This window comes from Rhinoraja longicauda, chromosome 2, assembly GCF_053455715.1.
Source record: "Rhinoraja longicauda isolate Sanriku21f chromosome 2, sRhiLon1.1, whole genome shotgun sequence".
In the NCBI taxonomy this organism is placed as follows: domain Eukaryota; kingdom Metazoa; phylum Chordata; class Chondrichthyes; order Rajiformes; family Arhynchobatidae; genus Rhinoraja; species Rhinoraja longicauda.
The window spans coordinates 18526362-18543665 of NC_135954.1; the positions used below are offsets into that span (position 1 = coordinate 18526362).

Below are 17304 nucleotides of genomic sequence, written 5' to 3' on the forward strand. Positions count from 1 at the left end.
CCAACCCATTAATAATCTTATACGTTTCGATAAGATCTCCTCTCATCCTTCTAAATTCCAGTGTATTTCAACATATGATAGTCCCGCCATTCCTGGAATTAACCTAGTAAACCTACGCTGCACGCCCTCATAAGTGATAGGAGTAAAATTAGGCCATTTGGCCCATTAAGTCTACTCCGCCATTCAATCATGGCTGATCTATCTCTCCTAACCCCATTCTCCTGCCTTCTCCCCATAACCTCGGACACCTGTACTAATCAAGAATTTATCTATCACTGCCTAAAAATATCCACTGACTTGGCCTCCACAGTCTTCTATGGCAAAGAATTCCACAGATTCACCACCTCCTGACAAAATAAATTTCTCCTCATCTCCATCCGAAAAGAATGTCCTTTAATTCTGAGGTTATGACCTCTAGTCCTAGATTCTCCCACTAGTGAAAACATCCGCTCCACATCCACTCTATCCAAGCCTTTCACTATTCTGTATGTTTCAATGAGGTCTCCCCCTCATTCTTCTAAACTCCAGCGAGTACAAGCCCAGTACCGACAAATACTCATCATAGATAGGTTAACCTTCTCATTCCTGGGACCATTCTCGTAAACCTCCTCTGGACCCTCTCCAGAGCCAGCACATCCTTCCTCAGATATGGTGCCCAAAATTGCTCACACTATTCCAAATGCGGCCTTACCAGCACCTTAGAGCATCAACATTACATCCCTGTTTTTGTATACAACCTCTCTTGAAATAAATGGTAGCATTGAGTTTGCTTTCTTTACTACTGAATCGACTTGCAGAGTAACTTTGAGAATCCTGCACCAGCACTCCCAAGTCCCTTTGTACCACCGATTTCTGGATTCTCTCGCCATTTAGAAAATAGTCTGCGCCTTTATTCTTACTACCAAAATGCATGACTCCACACTTGTAACACTATATTCCATTTGCCTGTGCTGTGATGACATATTTGGGATGCATAAATCATGGATAGATCCCAGCTCTTCATTTAAAAACAAAACGTATTTTATTTATCCACGGGTTCGGTAAATGAATATTTGGTGAATGAATAAATTCAAGAGCAGCAGCAGTGAGGAGATTGCCTTATTCAGCTAAGTTGAAAGCTTATACTAACTTTAATGATACCGAATGGACTGGCAATAGCACACCATTCAGAATCCACAAGATCAACTGATTTTAAAAAATAGAATCATTTAGCTCTGTGACAATCTGAAGTTACTATGAAATGCACTCTTCAAACCTTAAACGAACAGATTGAAATCATTTACTCCACAAGAGATATTTAAGAGAGCAGTGGGTACCTGGAAGTGATTATCAGGTTATAATCTCACTGGAGAAGGGTCAAACAACATATTTTAAAAAAAGACAGAACCATGAAAATCAGAGACGAAATTTGAGCCGATTAATTGTTCCCAGCTACAACTTACTCCTTTTCTGACATAAGGACAATTTACTCCTGATACTCAGATTGGGATAGCCTTGGCTCATTTTAGTAAGGAAACAAACTTTTCCTTGGAACTTGGACATTAACTCTCAAAGGCTAAACAGAACATCTTATAGAAACATATAAAATTATAAAAGGACTGGACAAGCTAGATGCAGGAAAAATGTTCCCAATGTTGGGCGAATCCAGAACCAGGGGCCACAGTCTTGGAATAAAGGGGAGGCCATTTAAAACAGAGGTCAGAAAAAACATTTTCACCCATAGAGTTGTGAATTTGTGGAATTCTCTGCCACAGAGGGTAGTGGAAGCCAAATCACTGGATGAATTTAAGAGCGAGTTAGATAGAGCTCTAGGGGTTAGTGGAATCAAGGGATATGGGGCGAAGGCAGGCATGGGTTATTGATTGGGGACGATCAGCCATGATCACAATGAATGGCTCGAAGGGCCAAATGGCCATCTCCTGCACCTATTTTCTAAGTTTCTATGAACCAGGCGGCTCACAGATTTATCACAAAGATTTACGTCGTCAATTTGCCCCCTTCTGCAAACTTGGCGCAACGTGTTTACAGAGATCGTAAAAATGCCCATTTTTGTACAGTTGAGAAATCAGAGAGACAGGACCTACAAAGCTGATTCCGAGTGGCCCCCTCTCAGACAATGGAAAAGATCAGTCTGAAGTCGGGTCTCGACCTGAAACGTCACCTATACCTTTTCTCCAGAGATGCTGTCTGGCCCGCAGAGTTACTCCAGCATTTAGTGTCTTTCTTCAATGGAAAAGATCAGGCAGGCTTTGAAATGAGATGCCAATTAGCTGTTGCCTTCTTGGTTCAAACAGCTGAAACCTATTTCACTATTAAAAAAAACGAGATTTTAAAGATCACAATACGAGGGTAATTTGAGATGTGATGCATGGAAAGTGTAAAAGGAATGGGTGTCTCTGGACTATTGCTTCCCAAGCGTTCCACTCCTGGGTATTCACCTCATTTCAGCTCTACTGCCAATTGCAAAGGGCATGCTATTTATCTTGCACTAAATAATAACCCTTTTATCCATCTGTACACTGTGGACGGTTTTACTGTAATCATGTATAATCTTCGCGTTGACTGGATAGCACGCACCAAAAAAGCTTTTCGCTGTACCTCGGTATACGTGATAATATAACTAAACTAAAAAATTGATGTGACTAGGATTTTTCAAAACTAACAGAATGGTAAGAGACAAGTCAAATAGTGATTCCAAAATAAGGTTTTCACAAAATCCCTGAAACACCAAGTGTCAGATAAAAAAATCATTTAGTCTACCTGGAAAACAGGTTCGTGCCATGCAACAGATATCAAAGATTTAGCCGAGATAATTAAACATCATATTTGTGAAGAAAGGTCTCGACCCGAAACGTCACCCATTCCTTCTCTCCAGAGATGCTGCCTGTCCCGCTGAGTTACTCCAGCATTTTGTGTCTATCATCATATTTCCAAGCCCGTTGATGACAGAAAACTAGTTTGGATTGAAAGTATGAAAGAGAATGTAAAGAAATGAAATTTAATTTAAAGACAAGCTAAATGAATGGGCAAAAATACAGCAGTTGGAAGCAATGTGGAAAAACGCGAGGTTGACCACTTCAGTGTAGAAAACAGAAAACCAGAATTAGCTTTAAATAGAACATAGCACCATAATAGACCCTTGAGCCTATAATGTCAATGCCAAACATGATGCTAAGATAAAGATCTCATCTGCCTGCACATGATCCATAAACCTCCATTCCCTGTATATCCACTTGCCTTTCCAATACCAATAGATTGTTGGACATTACGGGATAAGGGCATGGAGTCGAGGCTGATCTTCAGCAATTATCTCTGTAATGTTGCAGACTAAAGGAGTCAGTTAGCCTGCTCCTGATCCTGATTCTAATTCCTATGTTATGATTATATTTATGAGTTCTTTTCTGCCTTTGCACTGTGTTACTTCAGTAAAATTGAATCAACGTGAATATAATTCTTCATGGCCTTCATAGCCAGTTGAAAACCACTTTAGCTAATAGGATTATTCCGTGCCTGCAGAAAGAACTTTCCTCGATAACCAGACTCGCATCGTGTAATTTCATCAAGAATTTTAAAATACTACAAATGCTGGAAATCTGAAATAAAAACAGAAAATTCCTGAAATATTCAGTACGTCAGGCAAAAGCTCTGGAGGGACAAAGAGTTGATATTTCGGATTGATAAATGCTCAACAAAAAAAGATGTCAATTAGAAAGCAAACAGGATTTAATGACAAGGAGGAGTGCAGAGAAATAAGGGAATTTGTGTGACTGGGTGGAAATGAAGAGAGACTTAATGATTTAGTGGTGGTGCAACCGAGAGAACCTGGTAAAGGCTTGTTAATCACAGCTGATCTGCCGTTTAGGAGATGTAAATAGAGGGGATGAATAAGAACCATGTGTATAGGTGCATATAATAATGTACTCGACCCGACTTAACGTATAATGTATCTTTAATGCAAGTTTTCCACTCACTTGTGTCGGAAGGAACTGCAGATGCTGGTTTAAACCAAAGCTAGACACAAAAAGCTGGAGTAACTCAACGGGACAGGCAGCATCCCTGGAGAGGAGGAATGGGTGACTTTTCGGGTCGAGACCATTCTTCAGACTGAGGAATGGTTTCGACCCGAAACGTCACCCATTTCTTCTCGCCAGAGATGCTGCCAGCCCCGCTGAGTTATTCCAGCTTTTTGTGTCTATCTTCTTTTCTTACTCACTTATTTTGGCCTACCATTCACAACGTTTTGGATATCTACAATGTACATCTCTCATGGGGGCATGCAGCAAGTCCTTTTTGGATGAGATTGTTGGATTTTGTTTAGCCTGCCTGAACAGTTCATTATTGAATTTATAAACCAGCTTCCAAAATATTTAATTGCTGAAATAAGAATCAATCATCCATTTTATGTTGTAGAAAAAGTAAATCCACAAGTCATCAACTGCACAAGAACTATTACAATTGTTGCCAACACTCCATTTTCAATTAGCAAAATACAGTCAAGACAGAAAACTGTCTACCCCCATTAAGAAAGTGATTTACAATGTTTAATTTGGATTCGTGGAATGTGGGTATCAAAGGCCAGCAATGTAGCCCATCCCGAACTGCCTTCGAGCTGAGTTATTGCCAGATCACATCATAGACCATTCAAGAGTCAATCACATTGATTGAGATCTGATGTCCCATTTAAATCCGAAGCAGAAAGCATGGCAGAATTGATTCCCTGAACAACAGTGAATCAGATGTTAGTTTTCACCATTCCTAAAAATCAATCTTCATTCCAGAGTTGTATCCACTCGTTTTCTTTCACCTTTTCCACAGCCAACAATGGACTATTTGGTGCTCCACCTTTCCTTGATCATCGTCGCTGGCTTTGATTTGTTCTTTTCATACCTTTCATTCATTTGTTCTTTGTACCTTTTCAAACCTCTAGTTTCCCCTCTCCCCTGACTCTCAGTCTGAAGGGTCTCGACCCCAAAACATCACCTGTTCCTTTTCTCCAGAGGCGCGGCCTGACCCAGAGTTAGTCCAGCATTTTGTGCTTATCTTCATTCCAGAGTTACTTAATTAAAGTTACATTCCAGCAAGGTGGGAAAACAGAGGTTTGACTGACACTGTCCAGTAAATGTAACCAGCACACAAAAGGTATAGAAGGGACCTGATCAGAAATGTCTCATATCCATGTTCTCCAGAGATCAGTTACTCCAGCACTTTGTGTCTTTTGTTTTGTAAACCAGCACTTGCAGTTCCTTATAAGTACGTTAAAAAAGGCCTATTTGGTTTGAGCAATGTCTACTTAGCAGAGAAAGCGACCAATGTAAGAATGTTTTTCGTATTACCTCAGTAGTTTATAATGCATACTACAGATTCGTTTTCAAAATTCCTATCTGACCTCCTCCCTCACCATTGGTGTTAAATGCTGGGTTGTAAAAGGAGCCAAAAGCTTCTCCAGACCCTTGGGACTTCATTGGCAGACACAATTTGAGAACTGTTTTCAGTAAACAAGCAGTTCTAACCAAAAGCAGTTTTATTCAGCCATAACTAATTAGACATGCCTGTGTCACTTGGAGGTGACATATTTAGACTCACATAATTATCCCTTTCAAATCCTAAAGCAGCCGCTGATTTATTTAATTAGAACTAACCTTTAGAATTCTTAATTCTTCTAAAGGAAATGGAGAAAATCCCCACGGCGCTGTTGGCCACTCTAAATCACGTTTCACAATGCATGTACATGAGCGGAACAAAACCACCCAGCTGAAATAGTCTTGTGGACCAATGCAAAAGCAAAGCAACTTTGAACAAGCGAAAGGAAAAGAGTAAAAAAGACCAGGGACAACCTTGAGTGATGTACCAGTGCCTCTCACTTAACAGGTCAATATCTGAACTACCAACAACTAGAGGGCGGTCTTGAGCTACTATCTACTTCATTGGAGACCCTTGGACTATCTTTGTTTGGACTTTACCTTGAACTAAACATTATTCATGCTATTCCCTTTATCATGTAACTGTGCACTGCGGATGGCTCAATTGGAATCTTGTGTTATGTTTATGCTGACTGGTTAGCACTCAAAAGCTTTTCACTGTACCTCGGTATGTGACAATAAACTAAACAAATTTTGCATACAACGCAAAGTGCTGGAGTAACCTCAGAGTGAAGAAGGGTCCTGACCCCAAACGTTGCCTATCCATTAACTTCCAGAGATGCTGCCTGTCCCACCGAGTTACTCCAGCACTGTGTTCTACACAGGATTTCTGCATCTGCAGCTCTTTAAATCTCCGATTCATATTTTGTTTGGATGACCATTCTATGTAATCAGCTGTAGCAGTACTTCATGTCAACTAGAACAGACGCCACTGAGAGCGCGCTTTCCCAATCGCTCTTGAAAGCTAATTAGCCATGGAGTTCCAGTTATAAAAACTCAAAACAGATTACATGCAGTATTTTAACAAGGCTCACGCTTGTCATCAACTTACTATGATATTGCAAAAAAAATATTTCTGGTTAAAGTAATTTCTCTCTTCCTCACACAACAAGTGATACTCTCCCCTAACCCACACACAAGCGTTTTCCACCATCTGCCATAGCTCCCATGTACTGGGATCCAAGGCGGTATGTAATTAGCTCCATCCCAGGCCTTCCAATACTGGTGAGATGTACAAGTTGACAGAGTTAAGCAATTCACTCTCAGATTTTCTGTTTATCTGCAAGTAGCCTGCATTGGCAAGGTTCAGGACAGTCAGAATTGTCGTGTTCTATTGGCTCAATGACCATTGTGTCATTCTAAAAAAAGTCATAGAGTCACACAGCATAGAATCAGGCCCCTCAGCCCAACTTGCCATGCTGACCAAGATGCCCCATCTACAAATGTTCTACCTGCCCACCTTTGGCCCATATCCAGGCTACCCACGGCCACTTTCAAGGCAAGGGAAAGGCGTGCACTATTCTGTAATCACCCAATGACTTTGAAACAGACCCTTTTGCCCACTGAGTCAGGGCCGACCAGCCATCGCCCCACACACTAGCACCGCCCCACACACTAACCCTCCACGCATAAAATGGACAAATACACCAACTACCTGCAGGGAGTTGCAGGTTTTACTCCCACTTGAACAATTACAAAAGTGTTGCTCACATCAGTGCCCTATTGTCTTTTGCAAAGATGGGTGGATTATTTTAATGCATGTTCAAAGCAAACACATCTTTTCCTCCCACATTTCCCTGCACCCCAGCTGGGGGTTTAAGAGATATGCATGCTGCCCTGATCTTGTTCGCATGTGACTCTCCTTAATGCAGCCTCAAGAAGAAAGGTTCGGCAAAGTTGGCAGCAGGAGACAAAACACAGGAACAGGAGATTTTAAAATAACACCAGCAATCACAGTACTTTACTGAAGGCTCCACTGTGAACAGTAAAAACTGGCAGCTATAATCACCAGACTGCACATAGATATATGAAACTGTCGGGGTGGATTAGGGAAATGCATGGAAAAACCAAAGGGGCATTGCTACTTTTCGCATTGAGCTGGTTTGCAATCACACTATGTTTCTCCCCCTCAGATCCCACTTGAATGCTGGTGGTACTCAGCTCTAATCACTCTGCTTCCCTCATTTGCTTCCCTTGCTCCAATTTGTCAAACTGATTGCCAAACATCCACTGTCTCCCCACCAGACACTGCAAAGATAAAAGCTGTTGCCCGTTGTCCCAGCTACCAACTTCATCCCTTTTCCTGGCAACAGCTCGAGGTTAAAAGGAGCTTGTTTGCAATCAGTGTCTACTTTGATCCGCAAGTTTCTTGACTCTACACTCTTCATGGCAATTCCACTCAGTGGCTGCACCTTCAGATGCCTTGGTCGGTAGCTCTAAAATTACCTCTGAAAACTCCTTCACCTCATTCTGCACCTTCAAGTTGCTCCTTAAATATCACCTGTGGCCAAAGTTTAGGTCAGCTGTCAAAAATCTCTTCATGCGTTTCAAATATCTTTTGTTTTGTCGGATAATTCTTGTAAAACTTTGAACATTTAAATCATTCTAAAATCCACTTTATAAATGCGAATTATTGTTAAAAAGTTCTCTGCCTTTACTTCTCTGCCTTTACTGGTAAGCTCCTCCAGCCCCCCAAAATAATCCAACTTGCCACCCTCCATCTTGTGTAGGTGGGCTTTGAAATAGTTTTGCTAATGTGTCCTAATTCTTTACAGTCCATCAACTACCACCCCACAACGATAATTTATACAAATTATAAGTCCGTATAGATTATGAATGCGGTTGGGGTGGATTATGAAGAGTCTGAAGAAGGCTCCCGACCCAAAATGTCAGCTATTTTTTTCTCCAGAGATGCAGCCTTGAGAACGCCGAGTTACTCCAGCACTTTGTGTCCATCTAGGACCGATTATTGATCTGTACAGATTCTGGATGGGTGAAGGTGGTGGGGAAAAAATAACTGTGGGCTAAAGGACACAAAATGCTGGAGTAACTCAGCAGGTCAGGTCGGATCTCTGGAGAACATGGATAAGTGATGTTTAGGGTGGAGACCCTTCTTCAGGTATTTTAACTGTGAGCCTGTTCATTACAAGCTCAATATTGACAAAAGTACACGCTCAAAACCGAAAACCTGAGTACCAAGAAGCCTACCTGGACTACCTATGTAAATAATGCGGTGATGGAATGGGTGGTAGTGTGATGACAAGGCATGGTGATGTCTTAATGACGTTCCTAAGCCTTTCTACTGCCAATTTGTACTTCCTACTTGGTGGGCGGCATGGTGGTGCAGCGGTAGAATTGCTGCCTTACAGCGCTTGTAGCGCTGGAAACCCGGGTTTGATCCCGACTACAGGTGCTGTTTGTACGGAGTTTGTACGTTCTCACCGTGCGTTTTCTCCCAAATCTTCGGTTTCCTCCCACACTCCAAAGACTTATAGGTATGTAGGTAAATTGGCTTGGTGTAAAGTGTAAAATTGTCCCTAGTGTGTGTAGGATAGTGTTAACGTGCAGGGATCGCTGGTCGGTGCGGACTCGGTGACCAAAGGGCCTGTTTCCGCGCTGTACCTCTAAACTAAACTACTAGGCACAAGTTAGGTGTGAAATGGATTAATCTCCACTTGCCTGGATGAGTGCGGCTTTAACAACTCTCAAAGAACTTCTCAACACCCGAAGCAAAGCAGCTTCCTTGCAAGGCATTTTACCCACTGCCATAAAACATTCATTCCATACACCACCACCAGCACAGTGGCTGCTGTGTGTCTAGCTTACAAAATGCATTTCAGCTACTCGCTCAAGGCAATTCCCCATGCCCACAACCTTAACCCCCAAGAGGACTAACGGTAGCAGGCAGATGAAAATACTACCGCCTACAGGGTCTTGCATCTGAAACTTCTCACCTAAATGCACTGTGGAAATACCTTCAGTGGATGACACTCTGTGGTTCAAGAGGACAGCTCAAGTGCATTTGTGGACAGGCAATAAAAGGTGGCTTCACCAGTGACATTCACAATCCAAATACACACAAAGGAAACTACAAACAAGGAACTGCAAGTGCTGATTTACATTCAAAGACACAAAGCGCTGGAGTATCTCAGCAGATCAGCGGCAGCATGTCTGGAGAACATGGATAGGTGACGTTTCGGGTCGGGTTGCTCCCCCAAGAAAAGGGTCCAGCCCAAAACATCACCTATGCACGTTCTCCAGAGATGCTGCCGGTGAGACCTCATGACACCTGACCCGCTGAGTTATTCCAGCCCTTTGTGTCCTTTTTCACAGAAAATAAATCAGTTTTAAGCTTTTGGATTTTTACCAAATTGAACAAATAAAGCTAATTTGACACTCCTTTAGATGCATTGAAAGCATCATGTTTACAGCGTTAAGTACATACCTTCATTAACATTCAACTTCTGATGAACCAGGTCTCAGAAAAAAAAGTTTTCTTCACACTACCACAGGCATTTTTGAGGTGCTTTAAAAAATGAACTATTTTGAATATTTGTTTGTCACCTATTTCAACTCCACAATTACAGACTGCGCTGCGTTTTTCACTTACCCTCTAGGGGGCACTGGTCATCCAGGAACTGACCACCTTTCAGTTCTCCATTCAGAAGTTCCTGCAGAGAGAGAAATTACATTTTACAGACAAGTAACAGATGTGGGGGAATAGGAAAGAATCGCAGTCGATGAGTCATTAACAAAGGATATGCACTTCCCTGCGCCGAGGAACTCAGATAAAAGGAGCAGCAGCGAGCTGCGTATGCACTGTCCCAAAAATCAAAACAAAGCCAGCTGCAATGTAGTTTGGTGAAATTATTCAAGTGTCCTTTTATTTTGAAAAGGAAGAGTCGACACATACAGATGGACAACTTTACTGACGATAATTTTATTCTTAGTGCAGAATTGTTCTGTGAAGGTGGGACCAATCTATCCTTTCCACTTGTCCTCCCAGTGTTATCAACATGTGAATCCGTGGAATTCTCTGCCTCAGAAGGCAGTGGAGGCCAATTCTCTGAATGCGTTCAAGAGAGAGCTAGATAGAGCTCTTCAGGATAGCGGAGTCAGGGGGTATGGGGAGAAGGCAGGAACGGGGTACTGATTGAGAATGATCAGCCATGATCACATTGAATGGCAGTGCTGGCTCGAAGGGTCGAATGGCCTCCTCCTGCACCTATTGTCTATTGTCCAAGGCACAATGTTCTTTGCACTCAGATCTTGAATGTTTGTCCATTTTCCCCGCTTGGATTAGGTACTCCACGGACCAACAACTATATTTCATGGTCCAACTCCCCACCTAAGGAATTTCTTATCATCTATTCCTTTATTCTTTTGGTGATTAATCTGTTCCCTCAACTTGCTGATTCACTGAGCAGCGGAATTCAATTTCCATTCACTCATTGAGAACCACCTCCTCCAGATCTCCCATAAACTTCTTTGATCTAATGAAAGAGGCCAAGTTTTTCATCTATCTTCCCATTAACAAAGCCACCCACAATAAATTTCATCTGTACTTTCTCACTGTTAGCATGATCTTCCTGAAGGTAAAAAAAAAGAACATTTCTAATTGTGCTCTGAAAAATGTATTTAAAAAAAAAAGCAGATTTAACAATAATAATTGGCATCTGTATTTTATGGTTCGATCCACAAAAGATTTGTTGAAGCCACATCGTTGGTATGGATGTCCTCTCACTTCTGAGGTTTGCGGATCAAAATCTTTGTCAAATTTAGCCCACGTTAGCCAACATTTCAACCACACAAACACTCCCACCTCCTTTCAAATCATAAACAAATCTTCGGCCATTGATCCCAGTACCTCTTCCTTTGGCTCAATGTCCAATTCCAGTGAAGCATCTTACAGGTTTTGTTTTAAGTTTAGATATACAGCGTGGAAACAGGCCCTTCGACCCACCGAGTCCTGACCGACCTGTGATCACCTGTTCACGCTAGTTCTATTCTACACACTAGGCGTATGGAGAAATAAAAAGACAAACTGGATAACTTGGGGCAGTTAATGGAGATATCTTGAGGACAGTCCATATTAGAGTTGAGGAGGTGTTGAATATCCTATAGCGTATAAAGGTAGATAAATCTCCCAAGCCTGAACAGGAATATCAGACGATACTGTGGGAAGATAGAAGAAATTCCAGGCATCCTAGCTGAGATATATAAACCATCATTAGATATGGGTGAGGTGTCGGAAGACTGGAGGGTGGCTAATGTTGTGCTTCAATTTAAGAGCTGCCAGGAAAAGTCTGGAAATTATAGACCAGTGAGCCTGATAGTTATGGTAGACAAGTTACAGAGAGGGTTCTGCAATATTAGATACTTATGCATTTGGATAGACAATGGCTGATTTGGATTAGTCAGCTTGCATTTGTACATGGGAGATCATATCTTACGAATGTGATTGAGTTTTTTGAAGTAGTAACCAGAAAGGTTGATGAGGACAAAGCCAGACATTATGGACTTCAGCAAGGTATTTTATAAGGTTCTGCATTGTAGGCTGCTCTGGAGGGTTAGAACACATACTAGCAGACTGGATAGAGAACTGGTTTCATGGAAAGACATAACATTTGGGTAGGTAAATGGATAGGAAAGGTTTAGAGGGATATGGGCCAAATGTGGGCAGGTGGGACTAGTGTAGATGGGGCATCTTGGTCAGCATAGGCAAGTTGGGCCAAAGGGCCTGTTTTTGTGCTGTATGGCTTTAATATCTCTTTTTATCCTGTTTCATTTACCTATTCAGACCATTCTCCCATTATTTTCTTCCTTCTTTAGCTTCTCACCTTTTATTTCACATTTTTGGAATTTAAGTTAACATCCTCAAATTCCCATTTTCATATTTAATTCAGTTCCTGAGACAGTTACGGCACAAAACCCTGCAATTTTGCGTTGCAATCGGAACTTGCACCTGCAACCTATGCAATTGATTATTCTTGCCTGCAGAGCTAAAGCTACTCAGTGAAATCTGAGAAACCCCTTAATCTCCCTTCCTGACTTCTAATGGGGCTCAGTTTCTGACAAACACCAGTGACTTGTTTAAATTTAACCAGCCACTTGCAATGAAGTTTTCTAACCACGATAACCTTGCCCTCGTCCTCCTTAAGAAAGTACCATTTCTCACAGGCACCTTCTCTACACTTCAATGCATTTCATCCTTGCAAATCATCTGTCCCATGCTTGTAAACCTTTAAGAATTCTACACCGGCAGGATGCCGAGAAAGTTTTCAAATCTACCAGCAAACAGCTGTCATTAATCAGAAATTCTAACAGATGATCCAGATTTTTTTAAAGCTGTCATTTCACATAAAATTCAGGAAAGGGGTAGTTTTCACTTGCTACATAGAGTCATAGAGTGATACTGTGTGGAAACAGGCCCTTCGGCCCAACACCCACAACGGCCAACATGTCCCAGCTACACTAGACCCACCTGGCTGCGTTTGGTCCATATCACTCTAAACCTGTCCTATCCACGTACCTGTCTAACTGTTTCTTAAATGTTGGGATAGTCGCTTCTTGAACAACTTCCTCTAGCAGCTTGTTCTATACACCCACCACCCTTTGTGTGAAAAAGTTACCCTTTACATAGAAACATAGAAAATAGGTGCAGGAGTAGGCCATTCGGCCCTTCGAGCCTGCACCGCCATTCAATATGATCATGGCTGATCATCCAGCTCAGTAGCCTGTACCTGCCTTCTCTCCATACCCCCTGATCCCTTTAGCAAAAAGGGCCACATCTAACTCCCTCTTAAATATAGCCAATGAACTGGCCTCAACTACCTTCTGTGGCAGAGAATTCCACAGACTCACCACTCTCTGTGTGAAGAAATGTTTTCTCATCTCGGTCCTAAAAGACTTACCCCTTATCCTTAAGCTGTGACCCCTGGTTCTGGACTCCCCCAACATCGGGAACAATCTTCCCGCATCTAGCCTCTCCAACCCCTTAAGAATTTTATATGTTTCTATAAGATCCCCCCTCAGTCTTCTAAATTCCAGCGAGTACAAGCCCAGTCTATCCAGTCTTTCCACATATGAAAGATTCCTATTAAATCTTTTCCCCTTCACCTATGTCCACTGGTCCTCGAAAAGCTATCCTCAAATGTGACCTACATTTTTAAAACAACCTTGTTCCCTCAACCCCTTGTCAGCCAAGGTTGAAAGATTCTAAGGGGATTAAGAGGCAACCATGGCTGACAAGGGAAGTTAGGGATGGTATAAAACTAAAAGAAAAGGTGTATAACATAGCAAAGAGTAGGGGGAAGCTAGAGGATTGGGAAACTTTCAAAGGACATCAGAAGATAACAAAAAGGGCAATATGGGGTGAAAAGATGAAGTACGAAGGTAAGCTTACGCCAAGAATATAAAGAAGGATAGTAAAAGCTTCTTTAGGTATGTTAAGAGAGAAAGATTAGTAAAGGCAAATGTGGGTCCCGTGAAGGCAGAAACAGATGAAATTATTATGGGGAACAAGGAAATGGCAGAAGAGATGAACAGATACTTTGGTTCTGTCTTCACTAAGGATGACAAAAACAATATCCCTGATGTACCAAAGGACAGAGGATCTAGGGAGACAGAGGAACTGATAGAAATTAGCATTAGGCGAGAAATAGTATTGAGCAGACTGATGGGACTGAAGGCTGATAAATCCCTAGTGCCTGATGGTCTGCATCCCAGGATACTCAAGGAGGTGGCTCTAGAAATCGTGGACACATTGGTGATCATTTTCCAATGTTCTATAGATTCAGGATCAGTTCCTATGGATTGGAGGGGAGCTAATGTTATCCCACTTTTCAAGAAAGGAGCAAGAGAGAAAACGAGGAATTATAGACCATAGCCTGACATCTGTGGTGGGAAAGATGCTGGAGTCAATTATTAAAGAGGTAATAACGGCGCATTTGGATAGCAGTAAATTGATTGGTCCAAGTCAGCATGAATTTATGAAGGGGAAATTCTGATTGATTAATCTTCTGGAATTTTTTGAGGATGTGACAAGTAAAAGGGATGAGGGTGACCCAGTGGATGTAGTGTATCTGGACTTTCAGAAAGCCTTTGATAAGGTCCCACACGGGAGATTAGTGGACAAAATTAGAGCACATGGTATTGGGGGTAGGGTATTGACATGGATAGAGAATTGGTTGGCAGATAGGAAACAAAGAGTAGAAATAAACGGGTCCTTTTCAGAATGGCAGGCAGTGGCGAGTGGAGTGCCGCATGGCTTGGTGCTGGGGCCGCAACTATTTACAATATATATTAATGATTTAGATGATGGAACTAAAAGTAACACTAGCAAATTAAGTTGACACAAAGCTGGGTGGCAGTGTGAACTGCAAAGAGGATGCTAGGAGGTTGCTAGGAGGACAGGTTGAGCGAGTGGGCAGATGCAGTATATTAATGTAGATAAATGTGAAGTTATCCACTTTCGCAGCAAGAACAAGGAGGCAGATTATTATCTCAGTGGTATCAGATTAGGAAATAGGGAAGTGCAACGAGACCTGGGTGCTTTGTACACCAGTCACTGAAAGTAAACATGCAGGTACAGTAGGCAGTGAAGAAAGCTAATGGCATGTTAGATCCTTGGGATGGCGGGACTGACATATGAGGAAAGATTGAAAAGTTTAGGCTTATATTCACTAGAGTTTAGAAGGATGAGAGGGGATCTTATAGAAACATATAAAATTATAAAAGGACTGGACAAGCTAGATGCAGGAAAAATGTTCCCAATGTTGGAGGAGTCCAGAACCAGGGGCCGTAGTCTAAGAATAAAGGGGAGGCCATTTAAAACCGAGATGAGAAAAACATTTTCACCCAGAGAGTTGTGAATTTGTGGAATTTTCTGCCACAGAAGGCAGTGGAGGCCAATTCACTGGATGAATTTAAAAGAGAGTTAGATAGAACTCTTGGGGCTAGTGGAATCAAGGGGTGTGGGGAGAAGGCAGGCACGGGTTACTGATTGTGGATGATCAGCCATGATCACAATGAATGGCGGTGCTGGCTTGAAGGGCCGAATGGCCTCCTCCTGCAACTATTTTCCATGTTTCTAACCCCAACAACCTACCAACACTCGTAATACATTATTATGAGAAAGGGGCATAACATAGAACTCGTTAGAATGGGTGATCAATGGTCAGCGTGGACTTGGTGGGCCAAGGGGCCCAGTTCCATGTTGTATCTCTAAACTACACCAAACAATGTTTAGCCCCAAATGTTAGGAGAAATGAAAGGACCAGCTCTAACTTACAAATAACTAGTTATTGCTTTAACCAAACCCCTTTGGAGATTGAACTCTATGACTATGTAGAAAATACAGATGCATTTAATGAATGCAATATTTCCCTGCAAAAACAGACCAATTGGAGAAATGGACACAGTACACATCTTGTTTACATAAAAATCAATAGTGATGTATGAACTTGCATTTATTACAGAGAAGAAAGGCATTTGGCTAATGCCTCATCTGGCTCTTGATTAGTCCCAGGTCCTTGCATTGGCCTACAGTTCAAGTGCATTTTTTCCCCTTCATGTACTTACAAAATCCCCTTTAGGACATTCTGTTGAATTTGTTCATCCTTTCATGAAAAAGCATTAGTCATATTTATTATACTGCAGCATCTTTCAAATCATTTGGGAATGCTACATTTTAGGGAATTCTCAAGTCAAGCAGCAGAGTTAGGGCCTCTGCCAATCATCACTTACACAAATCATATACTAACCCCTGTTTATTCCCACATTGCCATTTGTTCTTCTCAGATTCTACACATGTGCTTGCACAACGGCAGACGATCAATTTGTGATCCACACATCTTTGGGGATGCAGGATGAGGCCAGAGGACCCAGAGGAAAGCATGAGGTTACAGGGAGAACACACAAACTCCATGGAGCCCTGGAGGTCAAGACTGAACCCAGGTCATTGGTACTGTTAGGCAGCGGCTCTACCAGTTTCTCAATTGCGCTGGATTTTACTTCAGTTATTAACATCCTTTCAAATAGTAGACAGTGTTCTGGAGAATATCATGCAAGCCAACGTTCAGCTGAGGGGCAACACTGTGGTGCAGCGGGTAGAACCGCTGCCTCACATAGAAACATAGAAAATAGGTGCAGGAGTAGGCCATTCGGCCCTTCGAGACTGCACCGCCATTCAATATGATCATGGCTGATCATCCAGCTCAGTAGCCTGTACCTGCCTTCTCTCCATACCCCCTGATCCCTTTAGCAAAAAGGGCCACATCTAACTCCCTCTTAAATATAGTCAATGAACTGGCCTCAACTACCTTCTGTGGCAGAGAATTCCACAGACTCACCACTCACAGCACCAGACAGCCTGATTCGATCCTGACCTCAGATGCTATCGGTGTGGAGTTTGCACGGTCTCCCTGTGACAGTGTGGGCTTCCGGGTGCTCGGGTTCCCTCCCACATTCCAAAGACGTGCGTGTTTGTAGGCCAATTATCCTTTGTAAATTGCTCCTGGTGTGGAGGGAGTGGATGCGAAAGTGGGATAACTTAGAACTAGAGTGAAGGGGTGATCGATGGATGGCATGGACCCGTAGGGCCCAAGGGCCCGTTTCCATGCTGAGCAGACAAGTAACTGTTCATTGATTTTTTTATTTTGGAGAAAACGTTAATTGTTGGCCATGGGGAACTGCTCGACAGTTCTTCAAAATGACTGACATGGGACCTTTTACATCCATTGAAGGGAGCAGACAGAGCCTCGATTGAATGGTTCCTTCAAAAGATTTCAATATGTCACTGAAGTGGCAGCCTGCATTAAACGTTCCAAGTCCTCAGAATGGGACTTGAATCCACAACATTAAGTTTGAGAAACACGAGTGCAAC

The 17304-nt window shown here is 42.3% G+C and overlaps 1 protein-coding gene across 2 annotated transcripts in view; it reads right to left on the reverse strand.

The window, feature by feature from the left end:
- Positions 1-17304, reverse strand: part of nkd2b (NKD inhibitor of WNT signaling pathway 2b) — a 141182-nt gene that overhangs the window by 26004 nt on the left and 97874 nt on the right. For both annotated transcript variants that reach the window (XM_078415699.1, XM_078415692.1), the window contains exon 4: positions 10030-10090. In XM_078415699.1, coding sequence (XP_078271825.1) covers positions 10030-10090 — 61 coding nt within the window. The remainder of the gene's footprint in view (positions 1-10029; positions 10091-17304) is intronic.